At 41.0% G+C, this 26,944-nt stretch overlaps 2 protein-coding genes across 5 annotated transcripts in view; one reads left to right on the top strand and one right to left on the bottom strand.

Annotated features, from left to right (window-relative positions):
- Positions 1-5,885, top strand: part of recql (RecQ helicase-like) — a 46,295-nt gene extending 40,410 nt beyond the window's left edge. For all 3 annotated transcript variants that reach the window (XM_048554299.1, XM_048554300.1, XM_048554301.2), the window contains 3 exons: positions 315-435; positions 2,382-2,554; positions 3,572-5,885. In XM_048554299.1, coding sequence (XP_048410256.1) covers positions 315-435; positions 2,382-2,534 — 274 coding nt within the window. In that variant the 3' untranslated portion in view covers positions 2,535-2,554; positions 3,572-5,885. The remainder of the gene's footprint in view (positions 1-314; positions 436-2,381; positions 2,555-3,571) is intronic.
- A 9,176-nt stretch (positions 5,886-15,061) lies between these two features.
- pyroxd1 (pyridine nucleotide-disulphide oxidoreductase domain 1) overlaps positions 15,062-26,944 on the bottom strand; it is a 29,741-nt gene continuing 17,858 nt past the window's right edge. The window contains exons 9-12 of one of the 2 annotated variants that reach the window (XM_048554680.2): positions 25,146-25,258; positions 17,177-17,299; positions 16,936-17,073; positions 15,062-16,664 (exon numbers count right to left, since the gene is read on the bottom strand). In XM_048554680.2, coding sequence (XP_048410637.1) covers positions 16,416-16,664; positions 16,936-17,073; positions 17,177-17,299; positions 25,146-25,258 — 623 coding nt within the window. In that variant the 3' untranslated portion in view covers positions 15,062-16,415. The remainder of the gene's footprint in view (positions 16,665-16,935; positions 17,074-17,176; positions 17,300-25,145; positions 25,259-26,944) is intronic. The other variant, XM_048554681.2, reaches the window with a different exon arrangement.

Below are 26,944 nucleotides of genomic sequence, written 5' to 3'. Positions count from 1 at the left end.
GAATGGCCTGGAGCAGTCAGAATACTGTGTAAATGTGTAGAATGCTTCATTGGCAATCCTGTCAGAAATTGTAACTTAATTTAAAAGAGATATTGAAAAATAAGAATAAATCAGGAAATATGACCTGGAGATGGAAATGGGATTGGAGATTTGACTGCTGTACATAGTATCAGGGGACCAAATGATATCGTCCTTAAATATGCCTCAATTTCTAAGAATCTTTAATGGATTTTTTTTTCCTTAAAGCACCCATTAAGATTAACTGTAATTCAACGCTCCTGTTCAATTTAATTGAATTGGTGTTTGATTTACAGAGAAGATTTCAGCTTTACCGCATTTGCCACAATTTCATACTTGAAGGAAGCACCCAAGGCAAACCTGCTGAACAATAAGAACCATGTCATTTCTGTGCGTATGAAACTGAGAAGTAACAAGGTAATATTGTAAGAATTAATATAAAACTGTACGGTCCAGGTATGGTAAGAACAGAAAGAGTGATCATACCAATGAAGGAAGGAAGGAACTGGGGGAAAAACGATCTGTGTATGTGAATACCGGCAAGGCCCTTTTTAATTTTATAACCATCATTAGATGCCCTGAAGGGTTGACGGGAGATACGCTGTGCCCCCTGTGCCGATGGTGTGACCAAATTGTATTACGTAAGTCCCTCCAGTGACGACAAAGGCATGATCATATGTTCCCAGGCCAGGTATGGGGCTTGGAGGTTGTGTTTCCCAAGATATTTCTGCCTTCTTAGTGGCACAGGAGAGTGCAGTACCCTGGACTTGCTGCTGTGGAAAGTCGCTAAGGTTATAAATTGAACTGCAGTTTCTTGAGAAGACAGGTCACACTACATTCTCGAGGTTTTTTATTTATGGGCAATGAATTTTGGCCCAACCAACAAAGCTCACAACGGATTAATAAGTAATTAAAGAAAAATGCTGTAGATTGCACATGGAAGTAATTTCATAGTATTGGATGGGGCAAAAACAGCTGTTGTGTTCAAGTCACAGATGCTGGTCAACTGTACTGTTTTGTCCTAGGTGATGTGTTGCAGCAGCACCAACTACACGAGTAACGTGTTCTCCGTAACTCTCCTTATACAGTCATAAAAGGCATCTGTTAGTTTAAATGAATGAATGATGTGTAAAACTTTAATATCTGCTGTACACTTAACATCTAAGGAGTAGCCTCTTAAATTCTCAATGTCCAGGCATCAGTTGGTATTGCTGTTTAATTGATTCAGTGATCAGGCATTTTGTACCTGGTTTTGGGTAGAAAATTAGGTTCATTTCAATAGAAATACATTAAAAATGTGCTCAACAAAAACTGAAAGAGCTGCAGATGCTGGAAATCAGAAACAAAGTGAAATTGTTGGAAAAACTCAGCAGGTCTGGCAGCATCTGTGGAGAGAAAGCATTGTTAACGTTCTGAGGAAGGGTGACTGGACCCGAAACAGTAACTCTGATTTCTTCCCAAAGATTGGTTTAATGCAGACAAGTGTGAGGTGATGCACTTTGGTAGGAGTGACCAGAAGGCAAAGTACAGGGCTATTGGTAAGATTCTTAGTAGTGTAGATGAGCAGAGAGATCTCGGTGTCCATGTACACAGATCCTTGAAAGTTGTCACCCAGGTTGACAGGGCTGTTAAAGAAGGCATACAGTGTTTTAGCTTTTATTAATAGAGGGATTGAGTTCTGGAACCAAGAGGTTATGGTGAAGCTGTACAAAACTCTGGTGCGGCCGCACTTGGAGTATTGTGTACGGTTCTGATCACCGCATAATAAGAAGGATGTGGAAGCTTTGGAAAGGGTGCAGAGGAGATTTACCAGGATGTTGCCTGGTATGGAGGGAAGGTCTTACAAGGAAAGGCTGAGGGACTTGAGGCTGTTTTCATTAGAGAGAAGAAGGTTGAGAGGTGACTTAATTGAAACATATAAAATAATCAGAGGGTTAGATAGGGTGGATAGGGAGAGCCTTTTTCCTAGGATGGTGACGGTGAGCACGAGGGGGCATAGCTTTAAATTGAGGGGTGAAAGACATAGGACGGATGTCAGAGGTAGTTTCTTTACTCAGAGTAGTAAGGGAATGGAATGCTTTGCCTGCAATGGTAGTAGATTCGCCAACTTTAGGTACATTTAAGTCGTCATTGGATAAGCATATGGACGTACGTGGAATAGTGTAGGTTAGATGGGCTTGAGATCGGTATGACAGGTTGGCATAAGATCGAGGGCCGAAGGGCCTGTACTGTGCTGTAATGTTCTATGTTCTATGCTGCCAGACATGCTGAACTTCTGCAGCAATTTCTGTTATTGTGAAAAATGTGCTAGTTTGCTAAATGTTTGATTTTAAAAAGATCTAACTTCTCCTCTCCAACTGTAGTTGGATTCTTCTGCTGAAGAAGTGCCAGAAAAAGTCTCAAATGCTCAGCAGAAGGAGACCGGAAGTAAGCGTAAACAGACTTCTACTGCAAACAAAGTAACCTCCAACAAGAAAAGCAAGATGCCAGATGATATCCCACTTAACCTTGACTGATTTGCCTCCACGAGGACAAGGTATAGTTGACTCAGTGCTTTTCCAACACTTTTCCTCATCCACTATTTGGTTGACAGGTCCATTGCTACAATAAATATTTAAAAGTTAACATTCTTAATGCTATCACGGTCATGAGGGAAAGCTTTTAGTTTGTATCAATGCCCTCATAAGTGAATGCAAAACAGCAATACACCACTCTTGCTAAGACCTGGTATGATCTTGTGAATGCTTTATTAAAGATTCAGAAGGACCGAATGCAATGTAGGTAATTGCTCAAATAAGCACTGCTAATCCGAAGGGGTCTCCTCCCCTCCTCCAAATGTAGTTCAGTAGGATATCCCTAGGAATTGGAATAACAAAATAAGAGGCCACTCAATCCAATGCATACCTCTGCTATGCTCAGACTATTACAGTTAAGTAGCACTTCTTTGAGGTTTTTCCTCTATAGCTACAAAGCTCAAAAATATTCTTATTTAAGAGCTTATACTTGAAGCTAATTCACATTAACAACCCTGCTATGAAAACTGTGTATATTTTGATGGCTGTGATAAATTTCAACATAGCAGCTGAGACAATCTATTCTAAAAAAACCACCCAATGTCCCCAAAATTGTTGGATCTTCTAAATAAATCCAGGATGTGTATCCGTGTTTTTGCTAAAAAATAATCACTTCTTCCTTAGGCCATAACCATCCTCTGTAACAAATTATTTGTTTTAATCTGTATGTTAATTTTTGAAATAGTCAGACTGACAAATCGGGTGAAAACACTACTTTTCCCACCTTCATTGCTATTTGAATTAATGCTCATTCCAGATTCCTGTATAGTGGTCTGAAAGGTCAGAGAAAGATAGTTACAATCATGCTATCTTATCCACCCTTGGGGCTGAATACTGTATCCATTAATCATCCCTTTTGTTCCTAACCCCAGCAAATAAACTAACACCAGAATTTCTAGGAATTGCACAGTAACTAGACTTATTTTTGCTTTAGCCTCAGAAGACTGTTCCATTAATGGAGTGAATTAATACTTTTTCAGTTTGGAAGAGAATGCAGAGAGAAGAGAGATGCTGATGATTAGAAAGCTTTCAGCAGAAGCAAGCTTGCAAGACTTCTCAGCTAAGGGGGAAAAAAATGGCTAAGAAGAGCCCTAATGCTGCAGAAGTGTGATTTGTAATCACAAACGCCATTATAGTGCACCGGCTAAAAATCTGTTTCAGAACTAAGAGCTCCACAAAATTTAAGGCTTGTTGCTTGCAGTAATCCACAATATTACATGTTTTGCACATTCTTAGCACATTTCTTTTTATGTAAAATTATGCCTTCTTGCAGTAACTACTGTAAGCAATAGGATGACGAGAATGGTTGGCTAGGAACTTGAACAAATCAAATGCTAAAAATTGAAAGACAGGTGATAATCATAATGGAAAAGGAGTCCGGCCAAAAAATTAATTTCGCTTAATATTTCCTAAATTGATGCACATGCCATTTTCGTGCTTCCACTGCAGTGTTCTGTCATCTAGGCTAAAATGAAAATTTCACCTGACTGACAAGTCTATTTCTCCTTTATGAGCACGTGACAACGGTAACAGTTATGGTTACGGATTGTTGAAAGTGGAGCTCATTATACATTGATAAAACTGACCAAAATAATTTTTGTAGTCTTTTCTTGTAAGTAAGTGCAATAAAATATTGCATCAGTTTTATATGTTAATGATTTCATTTTGCCTTGGGCAAAGCTGTACCAATTTTATATCCAAAATGTTTGTGGAATTGTAGATATTTCACATTTTTTTAGGCCATGGCACGCATCATGCAGTACCCTTGCATTCTGCATCATGGTTGAATAAACTGGTATTTCTTTAGTGCCTTTGGATGTCAGGATGTCTCAAATTGCTTCACAGCCAGTTAAGTACCAAGTGGAAATTGGTTACTACATTTCAAAAGTAACGTAATGACCGAAATTTGGACAAGGAAGAGCGCCCAACTCTTTCACAAATGCTTTGGGATCTTTAACTTCCACCTGGAGAGGACAGAGTTTCTGTTTAAAATCTAATCCAAAAAAACAGTGCTGTCTTAGTACTGCACTGATATCTCCATCTTACTTAGACACTTGAAAGTATGACTTTCTGCCTCAGAGGGAAGAGTGTACTGCTGGTACAATGGAAGAACTTTGCCTTACATCGTGGTGTAAACTGGAATTGTATTGGGATGGCAGGGAGGATATTGGAGCTGTAAGGCGCTGTGCCATAAAATGCCAGGTCATCTGTTTCCACCTAACAACAGCTTGTTCAATCTTTACTGTGTCAGGCTGTCATTAGGAAATTTAATAACTGCTTATTGCTGGGGAGCTAGGAAGGGAAAAAAAAATTGACTTTGATTCACATTTAAAGCAGCAGTCTTGAGATTCCATTGATAGAGGGATTGGGAATATGTTGGTATCAGAAATTCACCAATGCCTACTTCTGGCCTATACTTTGAGGCTGGGAACTGTTGTAGCTGAGACTTGTAGATGCCAAAAAAAAACAAAAACAGCCACAACTGGGGATTGCTATACAACATCGGTGTCCACAACCCAGCAGCAAATCTGATCTCTCATGGCCGCCACATTACAGCACCCATGGAACAGCATTCACTTCACATCATAATTTTCGTAATTAGTTTGAGTCAACAGCATACCAGCTGTGGTAAATTTTACACCATCGTTGGCCACAACAGCTGTTTGATTTCTCAAGACTTCGTAAAATTGGAAAACTGTAGAAAGTGATGTGCTCATCTTAATTAATTCAATGGAATTTATTCCCAAAGTTGACTCTAAATGAAGTATAATTTAATTAGACAGGAGAAACCAGCAACAATGAAACTGTCCGTCCATATCAGTAACTCAGACAGGTTATGGCATTTTGTGTTAGTGCCCCTCAGACAATCCTGCAGAACAGTACAAAGCCAAAATGGCAGAAGCCTTGTCTCTTTGTACTAGTCGTGATTAACTGATTACTTCCAGTACCTATTTTTTAGTACAAATATGAGTCATGTTCAGTTTTCACTCCTGTTGACCATCGATAATGAGATAGAAAACCTACAGTCCAGTAGTAGTCTCAATGATAATTGCATCAAAATAAACAGAAGCCAGGTCTTGCTGGGACCCATGGAATCTGGAGCATAATTATGAAATCTATTTGTTCAATATTGTCAGTTATGGTAAACCAATCATTCCATCAGTATTCAGTTTATGCTGTTTTTATTTCCATATTTCTGCATGATTTTATCCATAATGTATTTTGAGTTATTGCCTTCTCTCATTTAATGTGCTGTCCCATGATTTGTTGAAATAAAATTTCAAGTTTACAATACTATGCTTGAGTTTACCTGTGTCAAAGTAGCCAGGAGCATATAACTAAAAAAGTTAAAATTAGTGCAAAGATAAATATTGGCAAATATTTGTCCCTGATTTTCAATACACTGATAACCACAGTTTTAATAGAAAGCAATGAGGGTATCTGCTTGTAATCTGCATCAGACATTTGTTTATAATAGGACAAAACAATGAGCCTCTGTGAGGTTAGAAACATTTTTGAGAATTCAGAAAAGGACACACAGTTGGGATGGTACAACAGCTCAGTGGTTAGCACTGCTGCTTTACGGCACCAAGCACCCAGGTTTGATTCCAGTCTTGGGTGACCATGGAATTTACACATATGCCCTGTGTCTACATGGGTCTCTTCCAGGTTTCCCACAGTCCAAAGTTTTGCAATTTTGGTGGATTAGTCAGGGATGTGCAAGTTGGGTTGATTAGCCATAGGAAATGCTGGATAGCAGGGAGAGAGTAGAGGGCTGGGTCCGGTTGGAATGCTGTTGTGTCGGTGTGAACTTGAGGGGCCAAGTAGCCTGCTTTCACATTGCAGGGATTCTGCGAATACTTAATATCCAGTTTGGACACTTGCCAATTTTTACATATCATGGTTTTCACAGTCTTTTTGATGTAGGCTAACATTTATCATCATGAAATGTTCACATTACACAGTGGTAACTAGCACCACAATAATCCAAATACCTGGCATGAGATCCAAAAATTCACAGCACTTGTGCTAAAATAATACCCTGTTGCATTGGTTTCTGGATTTTCTGGGACAGTTTTTGGAGGTTGCTTCCTGCCTCCTGCTAGGTTTGTGTTAAAGTTCCCTAAAGAGACAAGTATGCCAAAAATATCTTCTACCCGCATTTAGCAGCTGTGTGCCCATTTTGGAAACTATCAGACAAGAAACATTACTATGCTAGGATCGTTCTCCTATAAATTTTGTTTCATAACTTGGTTTGGATTCCAGAAATCTCCTGCTATTGCAGCATTTGCTCCTACCCCCTACTACTGATATGTCACTATTATTAGTCTAGCTGCAGGCCTTAAAGAATTTTCAGCTTCCCTTCAATTCTCTGAACTGGTTGAAACTTTAACTAGACTATTTAATATAACATGACACCTATAAAGCTACCTGCATGGGAAAAATTTTAAGAACAAACCAAAAGTTTTGCCAGACCATGAATTCTGAGACAGAGCTAGAATAAAACAGTGCGAGTTGTAATAGGGTTCCTCTTGTCCTTACCATGCACCCTCCAGCCTCTACATTAAATGGATCATCATGAGCCTTAAACACATTTTTTCCCCTACTCCTAACATCCAAAGGGACTGTTCCCTTCAAAAAAAAATCCATCATGTTTCATTTCTCCATCCATCAACATCCAAACCATTTTTCCAGCCTTGTGAGCACTAAAGATTTACAACTACCCCTTCACTACCTCAATTCCAATTGTCTAGCACCCAAAGCTCTTTACGTGATTTACTCATAAGCTTTCAATTTAGTCAATTGTAGTTGTTGCTTAAAATGCAGTCTCATTTAGAGTTTCCAGTTGCTATGTCTCATTGAAGCTCAATGGAATAAACAAAGAAAATATTGCAGATATTGAAAACCTGAAAATGCACAGTTCTGTTAGCATCTGTGCAGAGAAAAACAGAATAAACAGTTCATATTAGAATCCCTACAGAGCTGATGGAGGCCATCTGATCTATTGAATCTGTACTGTCTCTTTAGAGAGAATCCCACCCACACACACCCCTCTACCCTATCCATGTAACCCTGCATTTTCCATGGCTAACACACATAGCTTACATATCCCTGGACACTGCATAGTTCATTTAACCTGCACATCTTCAGACTGTGGAAGAAAACTGGATCACCCAGAGGAAATCCACACAGTCATGGAGAGAACATGCAAACTCTACACAGACAGTTGCCTGAGACTGGAATTGAACTGGGCCTTTGGCACTGTGAGTCAACAGTGGTAACCATATCTGCAATCTTTCTACAGAATGGGCAAGAGTTGGAAATGTAATAGGCTTTTAATCCAGTGTAAGGAGGGAGGATAGTAAGAAGAATTCAATGGGTAGAGTCAAGGCAGGAGAGTGAATGGGGAACTGAAAGTCATACAATGACAGGAAGACAGAGGGGGGTAAAAAAATCAAAGGAAACATCATCAACTGTCACATTAGATGTTACAAAAATAACAAAAAGCAAACAATGGCTTTGTATCAGAAGGCATAACATAGCATTCCTAACAAATTAAGCAAATTGTGAGCATATATTGAGGTGAATAAATACAAACTGTTAGCCATTAGATATATGGCTGCAAATGACAGGGATAGGATTCTGAATATTGAGGACTGAGTGATATTTTTAGGAAGCTAGGTAAAGGTGGAGGGGTAGCACTATTAATCAAGGATTGCATTCTTGCAGTAGTAAAAAATTACTTGATGATTCGGGAGATTATAATTAAGAGTTAGTTTGGGTGGAGCTGAAGAATAGCAGGAAAAAAGGGGTCACTGGACCAACAGTAACCACAACACAGAATGCACAGAGAAATATTTGATACATGCAATAAAGAGACATAAAAGTGACCCTAGAGATTTAAATCTACATTTAAACTGCAAAGTTCAGATCAGAACTGGTACCCTGGGTGACTAGTTCATAGAATGATATTTTGAATTTTTTTTCTTAGAGCAGAACAGTGTGGAACCAAACAGCAGGTATTAAACTTACTATTAGAATTAATTAATGGCCTCAGCATAAAAGCAGCAACAACCACAATATGAGTGAAGTTGAGTTTGATGGGGAGAAGAGTCAGTGTAAGGCTATTCTTTCAAACTTAAATAAGTGTAACAATGTGAGCATGAAAGCTGCGGTAGGTGAAGAGATCAATCAATAGAGAAGCGGTAGTGGAATATTTCTGTCTAGACAGCATGTTTCGTTATAGTGGGAATTACACTTTGTTTCAAGGAGATGACTAAAAAGATTAATAAAGAGACAAGTTTGAGAATGAGAGAAAGCGAGATAAATATTTTTAAAAAGAAATGAAAACGAGAGTTTCTCCAAGTATTTGAAAGCAAAAAGAGTAGGTAAGGTGTGGAGAGAATAGGGGCTAAATAAATGAGGAAAATGGCACATTAAATGATTCATTTTGTTTTTATTATAGAGGATACTATTAATATTTTATTTAAAATATAAATTGGAAAAAGTTGAAATGTAGATACTATTGTATTAAAATTGCAGGAGAGTGGAAGTTCTGAGGTAGGGTCACTAGACCCGAAATGTTAACTGATTTTTTTCTTCACAAATGTTGCCAGACCTGCTGAGCTTTTCCAGCAACTTTGTTTTTGTTACTACACAGTATTCAAGTTCTTTTCTTGACTCATGTCATGGGTGGAATGTGTGGTGTTCACTATTGATTTCACAAAATTGTATTTTGGGAGAACCAGATTTGGTACTTTTATTAGACATGCTGACACAGTATCTTTGGGTTGGAAAAATGATTGCCTGGCAACAGATTTTGCAGTTAATTTGTAGTTTGTCAAGGAGACAAAAGGCAGTTACACTCTTGCTTGCAGGCTTTTAGGAAGCATATGAAGGACATGGTCTTTTGCAGGTTTAAAAAGAAAATCAATATAAAAAAAACTTTAATCAAAGCAAAACCCGAGCTCTAACTGACCAGCTACTGAATTGAGGATCGCCACAAGTGGCAACAACATGATATCATCAGAAACTAGACCAACTGAAAGTCACTTCATTCTACCTGTGGGGTTTAAACTCTTGATCCACAGTATCTATTCCTTTTTGCCAGTTTTTTGCCCATGGTAAATCTGGAGAACTCGTGTCTATTCTATTGTGAATGACTATGCGTGTGTTGGGATTTAAAGGGTCAGATAGTTTATGCATGCATTTTAGAATTAATCCATTTTGTTACTGTTAGGCAAAGTTTGTCTGGAATGAGCTTTGCTTTCTTGTTCATTGATGAAACCTAGTGAGGGATTGTTTTATCATCGCGGTCAAAGTCTGGCAAGTTACCCATCTCAGTGATTAACGTGAGATAACAAGGTGTAGAGCTGGATGATCACAGCAGGCCAAGCAGCATCATAGCAGGAAAGCGGATGTTTCGGGCCTAGACCCTTCTTCAGAAAAAGAGTCTAGGCCCGAAACGTCAGCTTTCCTGCTCCTCTGATGCTGCTCGGCCTACAGCGTTCATCCAGCTCTCCACCTTGTTATCTCGGATTCTCCAGCATCTGCAGTTCCTACTATCTCAGGTGATTAATGTGGCTATTTGTATATTTATGATCACTACTGGAATAGTGGGGCTTAATTTCTAGTGCTCCCTTCTCATCAGGGCCATGGCAATACCAAAACCATTCCATTAATAGCCATAAATCAGGAGGTAAAAGGAAGAGAGGACCAAGGTGAATACGATCACTACGGAAACGATACAAAGCAGATTGATGGAGCAGTATCAGAGATAATGGGAACTGCAGATGCTGGAGATTCCAAGATAATAAAATGTGAGGCTGGATGAACACAGCAGGCCAAGCAGCATCTCAGGAGCACAAAAGCTGACGTTTCGGGCCTAGACCCTTCATCTGATGAAGGGTCTAGGCCCGAAACGTCAGCTTTTGTGCTCCTGAGATGCTGCTTGGCCTGCTGTGTTCATCCAGCCTCACATTTTATTATTATGATGGAGCAGTATGTTGACCTCAAACGCCTTCCTAGGATCTTAAACAAAATGACTAATGGGGTAGGAGATGCGCGGTTTTAATTTTTTGAGATTTGCAAGGTTCTGGAATGGTTCTATCAGACTAGGAAATTTAATTTACCTTATTCAAGAAAGGAGGGAAGGTGAAAACAGTAAACTATAGGCCAGTTAGCTTTAAGTCTGTCATGGGGTAAGGTGTAGGGATGGGTAGCTTTGAGGAAGTGGGGAGTCTGCAGGACTTGGACATGCCACAGCAGAGAGCAAAGAAATGGCAAAAGGAGTACAATGTAGGCAAGTGTGAGGTGATGCACTTTAGTAGGAAGAAGAGATGTAGACTATTTACTAAATGGTGTAAAACTTTACAAATCTGAAGCATAAAGGAACTTGGGAGTCCTACTTCAGCATTCTCTTACCATTAACATGCAGATTCAGTTGGCAGTTCGGAAGTCAAATGCAATGTTAGCGCTCATTTCAAGAGGGCTAGAATACAAGAGCAAAGATGTATGGCTGAGGCTGTATAAGATATTCTTTGGACTGCATTCGGAATATTGAGAGCATATTGGGTCCCCAAATCTAAAGATGTGCTGGCATTGGAGGAGGTCCAGACTGTCCTGAACTGACTCACTTACCTGTAGGAGCAGCAGACCCACAGCACCGACTCCGTAGATCATCCAGCTGCAGGAAACCTATGAGGAAACAGGGAAAACATGCTGGCCCAAAGGTGAGGTTGAAACAACACGGTTTCAAGACTCCCCTGCCTAGCACACTCCTAAGCAAATGTCCAAAGTATTGAAAATAAAATGGATGAACTCAGATCTATACTTCCCTATCTGAGAGACTACCGTGTGGTCTGTTTCAGTGACTTGGCTCACCCTGCCATTCCCAAATGTGCCCTACAAGCTGACGGGTTCTCCATACACTGCATAGGCCGCATGGCGTCCACGGGTAAGGCAAAGGGCAGAGGGGTATGCTTCCTGATCAACACCTCCTGGAGCTCGGATGAAGGGACCCTGGCAAGCCACTGCTCCCCAGACGTAGAATACTTTACAGTAAAACGCTGTCCCTACTACCTACCACGAGAATTCACCTCTGCCATCCTGACAGCAGTCTACATCTCACCCCACGCAGACATGACAAATAGCACTTGGATGAGAATTACACCACCACAAATACTCTGGAGACAAAATACCCAAGGCCCTATACAATTATGGCTGGCGACTTCAACCAAGCCAACATCAAGCAAAAATACCACCAACACATCGCCTGCCCCACCAGGAGACTGAATACATTCCAGACCACTGCTACACAACCAAAGATGCCTATAACTCAATACCCCACCCACACTTTGGAAAATCTGATCACCAGCACTCTGTGTTCCTCCTCCCAGCCTACAGGCAAGAGCTGGGACAGGAGAATCCTTCACAAAAACTCTCAGTGCTGGTCGAAGGCAACAGAAGACCATCTCCAAGAATGCTGGACAGGGCCATGTTCAGTGGTAAACCTAGAGAAATATGCCACCACCGTCACAGACTTCATTAGAAAATGTATGGAGGACTGTGCAAAGTTGTCAAACCAAGTGTTGCCCAACCTTAAACCTTGGATGAACCAGGAAATCCACTCCCTACTGAAGACCTGACATGCAGCATTCAAGTCAGGTGACCTGGACCAATGCTGAAAATCCAGATATGACCTCCACAAAGTCATCAGGGAAGCCAAGAGACAGTACCCGACCATGCTAGAGGCCCAGAGCCCTACCAAACAGACTCCCGTGTATGCCAAGACCTAAATGGCATTACAGGATACAAAATGAAGCCGTGTAAGATAGTGGACAATGACACATCACTCCCTGACACGCTCAGTTTGAACTGAATACCACTGACATGGTGATGCCTGTCACAGACATACCTATTCCCTCTGTCACCGCTTCAGAAGTCAGATCAGTTTTACTAAGAATCAATCCATGGAAAGCAGAGGGCCTGCATGGGTGCTTGCGGCTGAGCACTCAGATCCTGTGTGCATCAACTGGCGGAGGTATTCACCGACAATTTCATCCTCTCCCTCCTACCGGCTGAAATCCCCACCTGCTTCAAGGCGGCCACCATCACCCTTGTACCCAAGAAAACACATGCAGTGTGCTTTAATGCTACCACCCAATGGCTCTGGCTTCAATAATCATGAAGTGCTTCAAGAGGCTGGTCATAGCCCATATCGACTCCAGTCTCCCAATCCGCCTCGATCTCCTACAGTTTGCCTATGGACGTAACAGGTCCGCAGCGGATGCCATAAGCCCGAGCCCGGGAAACACCTGGAAAACAAAGACCACCTCTTCAGACTCCTGTTCATTGACTACAACTCCACCTTCAACACCATTATCCCCTCCGGGATAATTTCAAAACTCTAACATTGGTCTCAGCTCTCCCCTGTGTAACTGGGTCCGCAGTTTTCTGACCCACAGGCTGCAATGTGGATAGGTAACTGCACCTCCTCCACAATAACACAACACTGGAGCCCACCAAGTTTGTGTCTCCAGCCCCCTACTGTATCTCCCTGTACACCCACAATGGTGTTGCCGAATTCCTAACGAATGCCATCTACAGGTTCGTTGGTGGAACCACTGTCGTGGGACAGATATCTAACAAAGACTAATCAAAATACAGAAGGGAGATGGAGGTCTTGGTGACATGGTGCAATGATAACAATCTGTCTCTCAACGTTAGCAAAACTAAACAACTGATCGACTTCAGAAAGAAAAGAGAACATGCTCCAATCTACATCAGTGGAACGGAGATTGAGAGAGTGAAGAGCATGAAGTTCCTTGGCATGATGATAACCAACGACCTGTCTGCCACTTGCCATGCAGATGTGACACAGTCAAGAAGGCACAACAATAGGTCCTTTTCTTCAGGCAGTTCAGGAAATTTGATATGTCCATTAGATCCCTCACCAACTTTTAGGGATGTACCATTGAAAGCATACTGTCCGGGTGCATAATGGCCTGGTATGGCAACTGGTCCTCCCAGGACCCGAAGAAACTCCAGAAGATGGTGTGCACAACCCAGACCATCACGAAGCCAACCTTCCATCCACAGACTCCATTTACATGGCTTGCTGCTGTGGAAAGGAAGCCAATATCAAACACCCATCACATCCTGCTAATAGCCTCCTACAGCCTTTTCCATTAGGCAGAAGACATAGAAGCCTGAACACACGCAGCAGCAGGTTCAGGATCAGCTTATTATCAGGCTGTTGAATGGACTCAAGCCTCAAATAACGTAAACTGCATGCCTCTAATTCTTATTTGATCTGTACATCATTTGCTTGCTGTGAGGCACCTGAACCGCTCATAAACAATGCTTTTCACTGTATTTCAGTACATGTGACAATAAATCAGAGGAAGTTTATGAGAATGATCCTGGGAATGAAGTACTTGTCATATAGTGAATGGTTGACGACTCCATAACTACACTCAGTGGGGTTGAGGAGGATTTGAGGGAGGGATCTGATTGAATTCTGTAAGTTTCAGAGATCTCTGGATGCAGTGGTGGGGGGGGGGCGCGAAGGTGAGGTTTTCACTTGTAGGAGATACTAGATCCGAGAGAACAGCCTCAGAGTGAATGAGTGAGCCTTTAGAACTGAGATGAGCAGGAATTTCTTCAACTAGAGGGTAGTTAATCTGTGGAACTCATTGATGCAGCGGCCAATTCATTGATTGATAGGTAGGTTCTTGATTGGTAAGGGGATCATGGGTTATAGGGAAAAAGGTAAGAGGGTTGAAAAAGGGTTGAGAAACACATCAGCCATGACCAGGTGGCCTAACTCTGCTCCTCTATCTTAGGGGCTTACAGTGGATTTGGTCATTAAGATGGTCATGGCTAAGTACTTTGAAAAAAAACTAAAAAGGTAATCTGAAGACTCAGCAATGGATTGGGAAAAGGGATATCATGTTTAAACTACGTATTGAAGTTCTTTGAAGGAGTCACGTGTTGACAATAAGGGGGCAAACCTACTGTCATGCTTGGATTTTCAGAAGGCTCCTGACAAGGTGCCACGTAAAAGATCATTGTACTTCTTCGTTCTCAGCTCCTGAGAGGCTCTGTTTGTAGTGTGCGACGCAGCATTCCCTCGGTCAGCAATGTGTCTAACTCTAAACTGGATTACATGCTTATATTCGAGTGGGACTTGAACTGTAACTTACCAAATCAGAGTACTACCTGTGTAAACAAGCTAACACTAGGTAATGTTCAAATTGTAAAACATCAGGCTTTAGGATTAGAAGTAGTGAGCAAACCTGGATTTTTAAAGCCATTTGTCTTTCAAAGACTTTACAACTTAATTCTATTTGTCTTTCCGCAGCTGGCAGTACTGAACAGCAGACCTTGATTTTTTGAGGGGGAAAATATTCAATAAAGCAAAGAATACACACCCTGCTGGAAAAGCTTATTAGGATTTAAATAATTCAAATGTTCTATCACTGTTTAATGATTGGTCAGATTGTACATAGGGTTTTCAGAGACAGTTTTTAAAGTTAATGAGGGACTAACCTTTTATTGACTGCTCCTCAAAACTTGAACATGTCAATCACCTGTAATTCAGATGCCCTGTTAAGTAATATCTAAACTAAAACAATGTACATTGTTTGTGGATGCTGCAAACTTAGACTATACAATTTCAACATAAAATGGTTCTTAGGCAACCACCAGAGGAATACATTAGAAAAGGCTGACAAAATATAAACAAAATTCCATAGCATTGATCCTACTGCTTCATTCAAATCCAGAAAAACAATATTCTTGAAACCATAATCAATAAAATGGTCAGGGTACTCTGGGACACTTGGACTGAAAACATCAGTACTAGAAAACCCTTTACAACAATGAATGAGCTATAAATTTTGTAATGATGCTTGGTAATTTGTTGTGCAATGAAAATATGCAGTCTAACTGCAACGTCCAGTAGAGGGATTGGTCTTTGACAAGTCATCAGTGGCTTCAATGGCCATGTGACTTTTTAAAAATAGATATCTACATTCATCTGCCTTAATCTGAAAAAAATATGGAGCAGCCTTGAGTACAATGACAGCATTAAAAGGGGATAAATGTCTACCTAAATTTGATCACAGACAAAATAAATTGCAAGTTTCACTTGTACTACACAAATGTCTAGATATTGAAATCAAATTTAGTTTGATAATCTTGTGAAGTGCCTGGGATATTTTACCATATTAAAGACACCATACAAATGCAAGGTGTTGCTGCTGGCATAATGCCATTAAAAAATAGTTACAAGTTGTTGTCTTTGCAATGTAACAATTCCTATAAGGCCACTCTTAGTCAAACGCTAAACAATTTCTGAGCACGTCCTTTTGTTAAAAGAACTCAATTTGTTTGGAGGAGCCAGAAAGATGGAAATAATTAACAATGTTTCTGTGAAAATTCAACTGAAGGCATTTGTTACTCTTCAGGGTAGAATGTGAATCTTACAAATCCTCAAGATATTTAAAAATGCTGAGTCAATGAATGGCTTCAAAAGTGCTGTTGCTTCCTTGTAAACAAACACAACAGCCAATTTATACACAGCAAAGTCTCCAAACGGCTAAGTAAGCTGAAACTGCAGCAATTTGCTCTGACCATCTAATCTGTTTGTCGGTGCTGGTTGAGGGAGAACGATTCGCTAGGACAGTACAGGAATTCTCTGCATCTGCGCCATTAGGTCCACGGAATCTTTAATAACCATCAAGTACCATACTATTGTCTATCAGGGCAGAATATCCAAACCTGCCTAATAAAACGCAAATGTGTTAAGAATTGTTCCTCTCAATCAAAATAATCTTCAATATCAATATTTGGGTTGAGTAAATCTTCTCCATATGCAGAAAGATCCATCTGATTTAAAATTAGGTTTTCAAATGTCTCTTCTAAGTCAGTTTCACCAATAAGCACAGCTCCCTTCATCCTTCCATTCTGCATCACTGTTTTCACATACTCCTGGCCAGTGGTGCAACGCAGCAACAGCTCGTGATCTGGCCCCAGACCCTGGCCATTGTACTTCCCGAGCAATACTACCTGTAAGGTAAGAAAAGTATTAACAACCTGAAAGCATTAAATGACAACTGAAGTTCTCCAGTGAAATATTACAACAGCAAAGTCATTTACATTAAAAACGCTAGAGGACTATTCTTTATCATGCATGGTGTAAAAGCTGGTAAATCTATACAGAAAGCAGTACATGTGGAATATTCCCTTATTAGTGCGACTGCATGGGTTTTAGGCAAAAGAACTGGGTGTAGCTTCCCTGAAATTCTACCCATTTTGTTGCAGCTACTTTCAAAATTACCTTATAATTGAAGAATTTGGTGACGTGGGCAAATGATTCAAAGCAGAAATCCAATTCAATCGATTCCCCCGATATTTCTGCTGCAATACACTTTGCTGCATAATATCCCATCTGTCTAGCCTGGGTCCACAGTCGCATCTATTAGGTTGTGCAGATGAATTTTTAAAATCTGTAAATATGCAGGCAAATTGCATTTTCTAATGAGTGAAAAATTCTTGGTGGCAGATGGTGGGTCTTGTACCTGTTGCCAAAGTGCACGAGGCTTCCAAGAAACAGTGCAGACGTCACCTGCAGCAAAAATATCTGGGATTGAGGTGTGCATCATCTCATTTACTATAAGGCCCCCATCTTCTGCCACATCAAGCTATAAAAAGAGAAGTCATAATTGTTAATTATCTACTGGAACACTGTCAGTATATGACTGCTGATAACTGTTTTAAATGAAATGTTCAATTTAAGAATTTCTCCTTCATTTTAAGTTATTGACAAAACCAGTCGGCATTTGATCCTGTTACGCTCACTCCATATTAGGGTAATATTCAATTAACTCTACATATAGAGTTGTTCGAATAGTAATTCAATTTTCCATTAAAAAGTGCAAAAAGTCTTTGCTTTCATTACAATCTAATTAAAAATTCCTTAAACAGAGAATTTGCATTTGTACAACACCTTTCACACTGTTATGATTTCAGAGATAGCATGCTGGAAATTTGCTTGTCCCCGAGTTGTTACAAGTTAAAGATGTAGTGAAAGTACACACAATTCACCAATTTACCTGTCTTTTAGACCCAGGTTAACAAAGCACAGAGTGGTTTCTGTACTTACAAATAAATAGATTTGTAACAAGTAAATGATTTAGAACTGTTCACACACGACCAATTACATCTCCAACCTTCTTATAGAACTTTCTTTACACACATATACAGACAAAAAAAAAAATGGTGTTACGGATGAAGGAAAGAACTGGGAAGGTAGTTCAATAACCCCTGGTCAGATGATCCTTTTATAATGCCAGAACATGCTGTTCTGAAATCTTCCTTAATGCACCATTGTTTGTTTGTGGGAGTTTCAGATGGATCCACACGTATAAAGTCTCCAAATTATTGGCTAAAATCCAGACCTTATGACAACTTACGACAGGAAGCTTGAGATCTTAATTTACTGCAGGAAAAAAGGACAGCACTTGACATTCTCAAGGTCCACTGGCTTCTGGCCAAACAATCACACCCACGGCTACCTAGCAGCCAAACACATAGCAGTAAGCAGGAAGGAGGCCTTTGTAATCAATAACATTTCACCATTACACAGGACAATCAGCAACATTGCTTGCTCAATTTTACCTTTACAACACCACTGCAGTCTGCAGCCCAGGCCTTCACTGCTTGAACAGCAGTGTGAACAGCACTAACGATGCTGCTGCTAAGTTGCATGGCTGCACTTCATGCGCAGCAATTTGCATCAACATGCCTAAATAATAGCAGTATTCCAGAAGTCATTGCCACGCACAAGTCTCAGAGACCTGCATGGTCAGTAAGAGAATTCAAGGGGAAAGCTGCTTACAATGAATGTCTGGTAACTTGGCTTCAAAAAGTGTATCAAGCCTTTCAATAATCTTTTATAAGAACAGCCACTTCACATTTCAGTTCATAATCCAAACAATGCAACACGTCTCAAACAAGTTCATAGCCAATAAGTAGGGTTGAGGTGCAGGTACAGTTCTAATTTAGGGAAATGCAGCAGCTAATGTGTAATGGTCAAATAAACTCCCATAAGTAGTGGCATAAAACACAAGTTTTGTTCATTAAGAAATAAATATCTGAGGCGACACTGACTTGTTAAATAATGCAACATTCTTGTACTAACTTCCCAATTTCCAGCATTATTTAATACATTAAATCCGGATGCCAGCAGAGACATGCACAAACAGACAATGACCTTAAGGAAACAAAATAAAAATGGAGTATGCAGATCTGAAATATATGAGCAAGAAATACTGGAGAAACTGCGGTTGGGCAGCATGTGACATGATAAACAGCTGACATTTCTTTTGCATTTTGTTTTTTCTTTAATGAGTTTCAGGACCTCCCTCTAGGCACAACACGTTGAGGTAGGAAACATTTGAACCAACATGCCTGGATATTTCTTCTACTTAAGGGGACAATAACACTTTTTTCCCCCCCTGTCAGAAGCACTTGAAATATTAGGAAACAATTTGCTTGGCTGTTCTGCAAACATCCACAAGGTGGTGTGTAAGCGACACAATCATAACCTTTTCCACCATTGCAATGGACTGGATTGGAAATTTCTTATATAGACGACAAACAAAACCCCACACTCAATCACTGTATGGCCCAAGTTGTTGAAACTTTGGAGAAAATTCATCAAATCACTTATTTATCCGTATATCAAAGGCATTTTATAAATTAAAGGTAAAGCTAAAAAAGCAGATGCAAATCAAGAAGGGCATAACTAAATCTGTACTTCTGTCACTAAGCAATCATGGCTTAAGTCTCAATCTGTATGGAACAATAAAAGTTGTCCAAGGAAACAGGTAGACTCCAGCCTTTTCACCTGACCAGTTACCACATCATTGCACTCTCAATCAAAATGATGGAAGGTGTAAATACTATTCAGCAGCAAGTGTTCAGCAACTGCCTGCTCAATGACACTCATTCAGATCTGCCAGGGCCATTCAGCACCATTATAGTCTTGGTCCAAATACAGACAAAAGAGCTGAATTCCAAGGGCAAGGAGAGTGTGACTCTCTTGACATCAAGGTATCATCTAATGGAGTGTAGCATCAAGGAGTAAATTCCCTGCTACTTGGAGTCACTTAGCACAAAATGGAATGTTGTGGTTTTTGGAAACCAAACAGTTCAGCACCAGGACATCACTGCAGTCGTTCCTCCGGGTAAAGTCCGAGACTCAACCCTTTCAGCTGCTTCTGCAGTGATAATTCTACGATCCTAAGGACCGATGTGGGATGTTTGCAGATGATTGCACAATACTCTGCTCGGGGGGGGGGGCGGCACGGTGGTTCAGTAGTTAGCAATGCAGCCTCACAAATGCCAGGGACCCGGGTTTGATTCCAGCCTCAGGCGACTGTCTGTTTGGAGTTTGCACATTCTCCCCGTGACTGCGTGGGTTTCCTCCGCGTGTTCCAGTTTCCCCCCACAGTCCAAAGATGTGCAGGCTAGGTGGATTGGCCATGTTAAATTGCCCACAGTGTTCAGGGGTGTGGGGGTTATAGGGGGATGCTTCAAGGGGCGGTGTGGACTTGTTGGGCCGAAGGGCCTGTTTCCACACTGCAGGGAATTTAATCTAATCAGCACCTCCTCAGACACTGAGCATTGTCATATACATTAAAAAACTGAGTGGTATTCAGGTTTGGGCTGATGTGGCAAGCAACACAACACAACACACCACACCACACAACTGTCAGGTATTAATCATCTCCAACAAGAGAACCTCACCATATTCCCTTGATATTTAATTATACTGCTGTCAGTAAATCCCCTTTCATCATGAGGGTTAACTGTAATCAGAAATTTAACTGCATCAGCCATACGTGCACTTTGGCTATAAGAGTAGGTCAAAGCCTAGGAGTTGAATAACAAGTAACTTATCTTGAGATTCCCCAAAGCTGGTTCACCATTCGAGAAATTAATCAAGAGTATAACAGAAGATTTTCCACTTTCCTGAAGAAATGCAGCTCTATAAAACACTCAAGAAGCTTGACACCATCAGAAAAAGCAGCAAGTTTGACTGCTAACTAAGCTGCTAGATAGAGAGCCAATGGATTCCAGATTTCTAATGAAAGAATGGCAAATTAGTTCCAAGTCAGGATGATGTATAGATGGGAGGTGAATTACAAGGTGATGATCCTCCCAAGGATCATCTGCCCTTGGTCTTCTAGATGTGGAGTTCACAGGTTTGAAAAGTACCCCCTGATATGTCCTCAGAAATTTCATATTTGTCATTCTTCTCAAACTAGTAAAATCTTCCACCTGGTCATAACAGTTCAGGAATTCTGACTCTAGCCATTTAGTTCAATTGGACTAAACCGAAAAAGTGGCTAGCTTTTTTAATCCCCAATTCAACTGTGGGATGCAGGCATCGCTGGCTGGCCAATATTCATTGCACGTCCCTAGATCCCTTGAGGTGGTGGTGGACAGCTGTGTTTGTGAACCACAACAATCCATCTGTGGGTTGACCCACAATGCCATGAAGGAAGGGAATGCCAGGCTTTTGACCTAGCAGTAAAAGAACAGGAATATATTTTCAAGTCAGGATAGAGAGTGACTTGGGGAGGAACTTGAAGGTGGTGGTGATCCCGTAGATCAGCCGCCCATGTCCTTCTCGATGGGAGTGGTCATAGGTTTGGAAGGTGCTGCCTGAGCATCTTTGGTAAATTTCTACAGATTATCCCCTAGATAGTACACACTGCTCCTACTGAGCAACAGTGGTGAAGGGAGTGGATGTAGCACCAATCAAGTGGGCTGTCTTGTCCTGGATGGTGTCAAGCTTCTTCTGCGTTGGTGGGGCTGCAATTATGGGGAGTATTCCACCACACTCTGGACTTGTGCCTTGTAGACTGCAGACAGGCTTCGGAGGCATCAGGAGGTGAGTTACTCGCCACAGTATTCCTAGCTTCTGGCCTGCTTTTACAGCCAGTGTTTATGTGGCAAATCCAGTTGAGTTTCTGGTCAATGATAACCACCAGGGTGTTGACCGTGGGAGATTCAGTGATGGTAACACCAATGAGCGTCAAGAGGTGATGGTTGGATTGTGTCTTATTGGCGATGGTCATAACCTGGCATTTGTGTGATGCAAATGTTATTCGCCACTTGCCAGCCCAAGCCTAGATATTGTCATGATCTTGTTGCATTTGAACATGGACAGCTTCAGTATCTGAGGAGTCACAAATGGTGCTGAACATTGTGCAATCATCGGCAAACATCACCACTTCTAACCATGATGGACAGAAGGTCATTGATGAAGCAGCTGAAGTTGGTCGGGTCTGGGATACTACCCCGAGGAAATCCTGCAGAGGGGTCCTGGAACTGAGATGACGGACCTCCAACAACTACGGCCATCTTCCTATATGTCAGTTATGACTTCAACACCAGAGAGTTTGCCCAGTGATACCCACTGATTCTAGTTTTGCTCGGGCTCCTTGATCCCACACTCAGATGAATACAGCCTTGATAACAAGGGCTGTCACTCTCATCTCACCTCTGGAATTCAGCTCTTTTGCCCATATTTGGACCAAGGCTGAAATGAGGTTAGTAACCCTCGCAGAACCCAAATTGGGCAACACTGAGCAGGTTATTGCTAGCTGCTTGATGACACCTTCCATAACTTTACTGATGATCGAGTGTAGACCAGTGGGGCAGTATTTGGGCCAGGTTGGATTTGTCCTGCTTTTTATGGGCAGGACATACAATGACAATTTTCCACATTGTCGAGCAGATACCAGTTTTGTGACTGGACTGGAAAAGCTTGGCTAGGGGAGCAGCAAGTTCTGGAGCACACGTCTTCAGTACTATTGCTGGAATGTTGTCAGGGCCTGTAGCCTTTGCTGTATCCACAGTCTCCAAGTGTTTCTTGATATCATGTGAAGTTATCAAATTGGCTCAAGACTGTTATCCGTAATGCTGGGGACTACTGCAGGAGGCTGAGGTTGAACATCTACTCAGCATTTCTGGCTGAAGATTGCTGTGAAATTTTCAGTCTCATCTTTGGAACTGATATGCTGGCCTCTTCAATCATTGAAGATGGGCATATTTGTGAAGCCTCCTCGTCCAGTGAGTTGTTTAGTTCTCCACCACCATTCACGACAGGATGTGGCAGGACTGCAGAGCTTAGATTTTCACTGTGGGATAGCTCTGTCTATCACATGCTGCCTATGCTATTTGGCATGCAAACAGTCCTGTTTGGTAGCTTCACCAGGTTGACACCTTGTTTTCAGGTATATACAGTGCTGCTCTTGGCATTGCCTCCTACACTCTCCATTGAACCAGGACGGATCCCCTGGCTCAGTGATAATGGTTGAGCAGACTATATGCCAGGACATGAAGTTACAGATTGCACTGGAGTACAATTTTCCTGCTAATGATGGCCCACAATACCTCATGGATGCCCAGTCTGTTTGAAGTCTGTCCCATTTAGGATGGAGAGAGTGCCACAACATGATGGAGATCATTCTCAATGTGATGGTTCAGACTTCACCACAACAATTGTGCAGTGGTCACTCTTACTGATACTGTCATGAACAGATGCATCAGCAGCTGGCAGACTGGTAAGGCCAAAAATGCTTTTCCCACTTGTTGATTCCTTTACCGCCTACCTAGACCTGGTCTAGCAGCTATGTCCTTTAGGGCTTGACCAGCTGAATCTGTAGTACTGCTGGTGAATCACTTCTGGTGTTGGACATTGAAATCCTTGCCACCACTTCGCTAAAGTATTGCCCAACATGGAATACCACCAATTCATCAGCTAAGGGAGGACGGCACATGGTAATCAGGAGAGCTTCTTGCCCATGTTTCACCAGAAGCCACAAGACTTCATGGGGTCTGGAGGCAATGTTGAGGTCACAGAGGACAACTCCCTCTCAACTGTATATCACAGACTGCCACCTCTGCCAGGTCCGTCCTGCCAGCAGGACAAGGCATATCTGGAGATATGACAGTGGTGTATGGTTGTCTGAAGGGTTTGATTCCATAAGTATGACTACGTCAGGCTGTTGCTTAACTAGACTGAGAGACAGCTCTCCCAATTATTGGCACTAGCCTCCAGAGGTTAGTGAAGAGGATTTTGCAGTGTTGATGGGGCTGTTTCTGCCATTGTCTTTTTCGGTGCCTGGGTCGATGCCAGGTGATCCGTCTGGTTTCATTTCTTTGAGACTTTGTAGCAATTGGTATAACTGAGTGGCTTGCTAGGCCATTTCAGAGGGCAAATGACAGTCAACCACATTGCTGTGGGTCTTGAGTCATGTGTATGCCAGACCAAGTAAAGTTGGCAGATTTCCTTTCCTGAAGGACATTAGTGAACAGATGGGTTTTTCTGACAATGATTTCATGGCCATCAGCAGATTGTTAATTCCAGATTTTTGAAAAAAAATAGAATTCAAGTTCCACTCATGGCTGGATTCAAACCTGGGTCCCCAGAATATTAGCTGAGTTTCTGGATTAATAATCTATCAATAGTACCAAATGGGCCATTGCCCACCCACACCTCTAAGCTAGTATTTACTTCAGTTTTAAGTTATGAATAATAATTAAAATTTGATTTCTTATGCAGTTACTAAATAAAAGTCTACTTCTAACTGGGATTTTCATTATGGTTTTGAGAATAGGGTCTTTATCAGCAAGTTCCAGCTCTTGTTTTCATAATTGGTTAACTAATTTTGTGTTATTATCCATACACTGTGCACAGGTTTGCGTGTAATACAACATTTTGTCAGAGATGGGGAATTTAGTATAGAGTATGGAATTTAATATTTAGGTTCTGCCAAATACCCCTTGTTTAACTAAATTAACGTGCACACGTTCTGTGCAGATAAGGCCACTGATAGTAGCTTTCTGAAAGAACTTGCTCTGAGAAAATGAACAATTCAAACCCAGGCACATTTCATAACGACTAGAGTTGCTTGAGGTTGGCCGTTTAGGATGGAGATGAAAAATTTCTTCAAGCATATGGTTTTGAATCTGGAATTCATGCGTTTTGAGATTCTTGCTCCCTGTATGGATGCAAGTATGAACTGTAGCAATGATGAGCAAACTAACTATAGCAGCTCCCATCTATTCATCTTCCTGGCTTGGAGCTATTTTGCTGACCTTTCATTGTCATGGCTTAAAAGTCCTGGAACTCCTTTGCCAACAACACTGGGTGTACCAACACCAAATAGACTGCACCCGCACAAGAAAGCAGTTCATTACCATCTTCTAAACAGCAATTGGGGATAGTCAATACATGTTAGCCCAGCAAGCAACATGTGCATCCAGTGAAAGAATAAATGAAAGTATTGAACAGATATCCCAAGTAAAACAAAAATAGTTACACCTGTCTTAGTAATTGATTCAGGATTCTAACCCACTCTTTACAAAGTCAGAATTTGTCTGGAGACATACCCTCTATCCTTGGTTAAGGACTACCCTGATTTCAAGTGCAGGAGTAAACTGCTGGAAACAATTACACACATCACTTACAGGATTGTCTGAGATGAATGGTTCAGCATTTGGTATTACTCCAGTTGCACTCACAATTAAATCAGAGCCATAGATTTTTCCATTTGTCAATTGTACATAAATAGGCCAAGATTCTGAAAAGAACAGAAAAGTAAATTCCAGTAAGACATGTTCATTGTTTCAGCAAGGGAATACTCAGAAGTAATTGCACATGGCTGTACAACTCTACGCAAGTCATTACACAGGTTTTCTGTGATAATTTTAATAGGATGACTGGACTGTTTCTAAGCATATGTTGTACAAGATAATTATAAGCAGGAAATAGAAGGAACTTTGACCAGTTTGGGCTGAATTCTAACGCACATTCTGACAGAACATGAATATTGTACGAAATCACTTTTTTGTAGCTCTATAAATAAAGAATAGCTAACGTGTAGTATCCATTGTTAGGATTTGTATGTATTTGGAGAGGCAAGGAAATATTCACTTTATCTCTTCATTCGTACATTGAGATTAATGAACTTGCATCCAGATTGTAGTGCTTCATTTAATTTTTGCGCCTTTGAAATGCCTAAGGCACTATGAAAAGAAGACTAGATACAGTTGCACACAGCAAGGCAACAGATGCTTCGGTCCAACCAGTCCATGCCAACCATAATCCCGAACTAAACTAGTCCCACTTGCCTGCTTGGCCCATATCCCTTTGAATGCTTCTTATTCACGTGCTTACCTAAATGTCTTTTAAATGTTGTATGTGTACTCACACTTCCTCTGGAAGTTTATTCCACACACAAACCATTCTGTAAAGTGTTCTCCCCTCATGTCTTTGTAAAATCTTTTTCTCACCTTAGAAGTATGTCCCCTTGAAATCCCCCATTCTAGAAAAAAGATACCTGCTATTCACCATATCAATAGCCTTCATGATTTTTTTTAAGCTTTAAGGTCATCCCTCCAGCTCCTACACTCTCGTGCAAAATGTCCCAGCCTATCCAGCCTCTCCTTATAACTCACACCCTCTGTTCTCGCAGCACCCTGGTGAATCTATTCTGAACCCTCTCCAGCTTAATATCCTTTCTATAATATAGAGACACTAGAACTGGATAAAGTGCTCCAGAAGAGGCCCAAGCAACACCTGTTATAATCTCAATGTAACATTTCAACTCCTGTACTGAAATGTCTGAGCAATGAAGGCAAACGTGCTAGGCTGAATGCCTAGGTCTCCTGGTACAACATTACCTGAGGTCCTACTTTTAACTGTATAAGTCTTGCCTTTGTTTGTTTTACCTAATTGCAATACCTTGCATTATCCAAATTAAACTCCATCTGCCACTCTTCAGCCTATTGATCCAATTGACAGCTCTATGTAATCACAGATAACCATTTTCACTGTCCACTACACCTAATTTGGTATTATCTGCATACTTACTAACCACGCTTTCTACAATCTCATCTAAATCATTAATATAAATGATTAAAGGCGACCCAACACCGATCACTTCAGGTCACAGACCTCTAGTCTGAAAAACAAGCCCCCACCACCATCACTATTTCCTGCCATTAAACCAATCTTGTATCCAGTTGGCAAGCTCACCCTGAATCTCATGTGAACTAACTTTACTAATTAGTCCACCATGCAGTACCTTGTCAAAGACTTTACTAAAGTCCAAGGAAACAATGTCTCCCAGTCAGCCCTCAACCACCTTTTTTGTTACTTTCTCAAAAAAAACTCAACCAAGTTTGAGAGACATGATTTCCCTCACTAAATCATGCTGACTATCCCTAATCATTCCTTGCCTCTCCAAATACATACAAATCCTATC

The sequence above is a fragment of the Stegostoma tigrinum genome, chromosome 25 (assembly GCF_030684315.1).
Source record: "Stegostoma tigrinum isolate sSteTig4 chromosome 25, sSteTig4.hap1, whole genome shotgun sequence".
Classification (NCBI taxonomy): Eukaryota; Metazoa; Chordata; class Chondrichthyes; order Orectolobiformes; family Stegostomatidae; genus Stegostoma; species Stegostoma tigrinum.
Note: the sequence above shows the minus strand (reverse complement) of the source record. Positions and strands in the feature narration are given on the sequence as shown.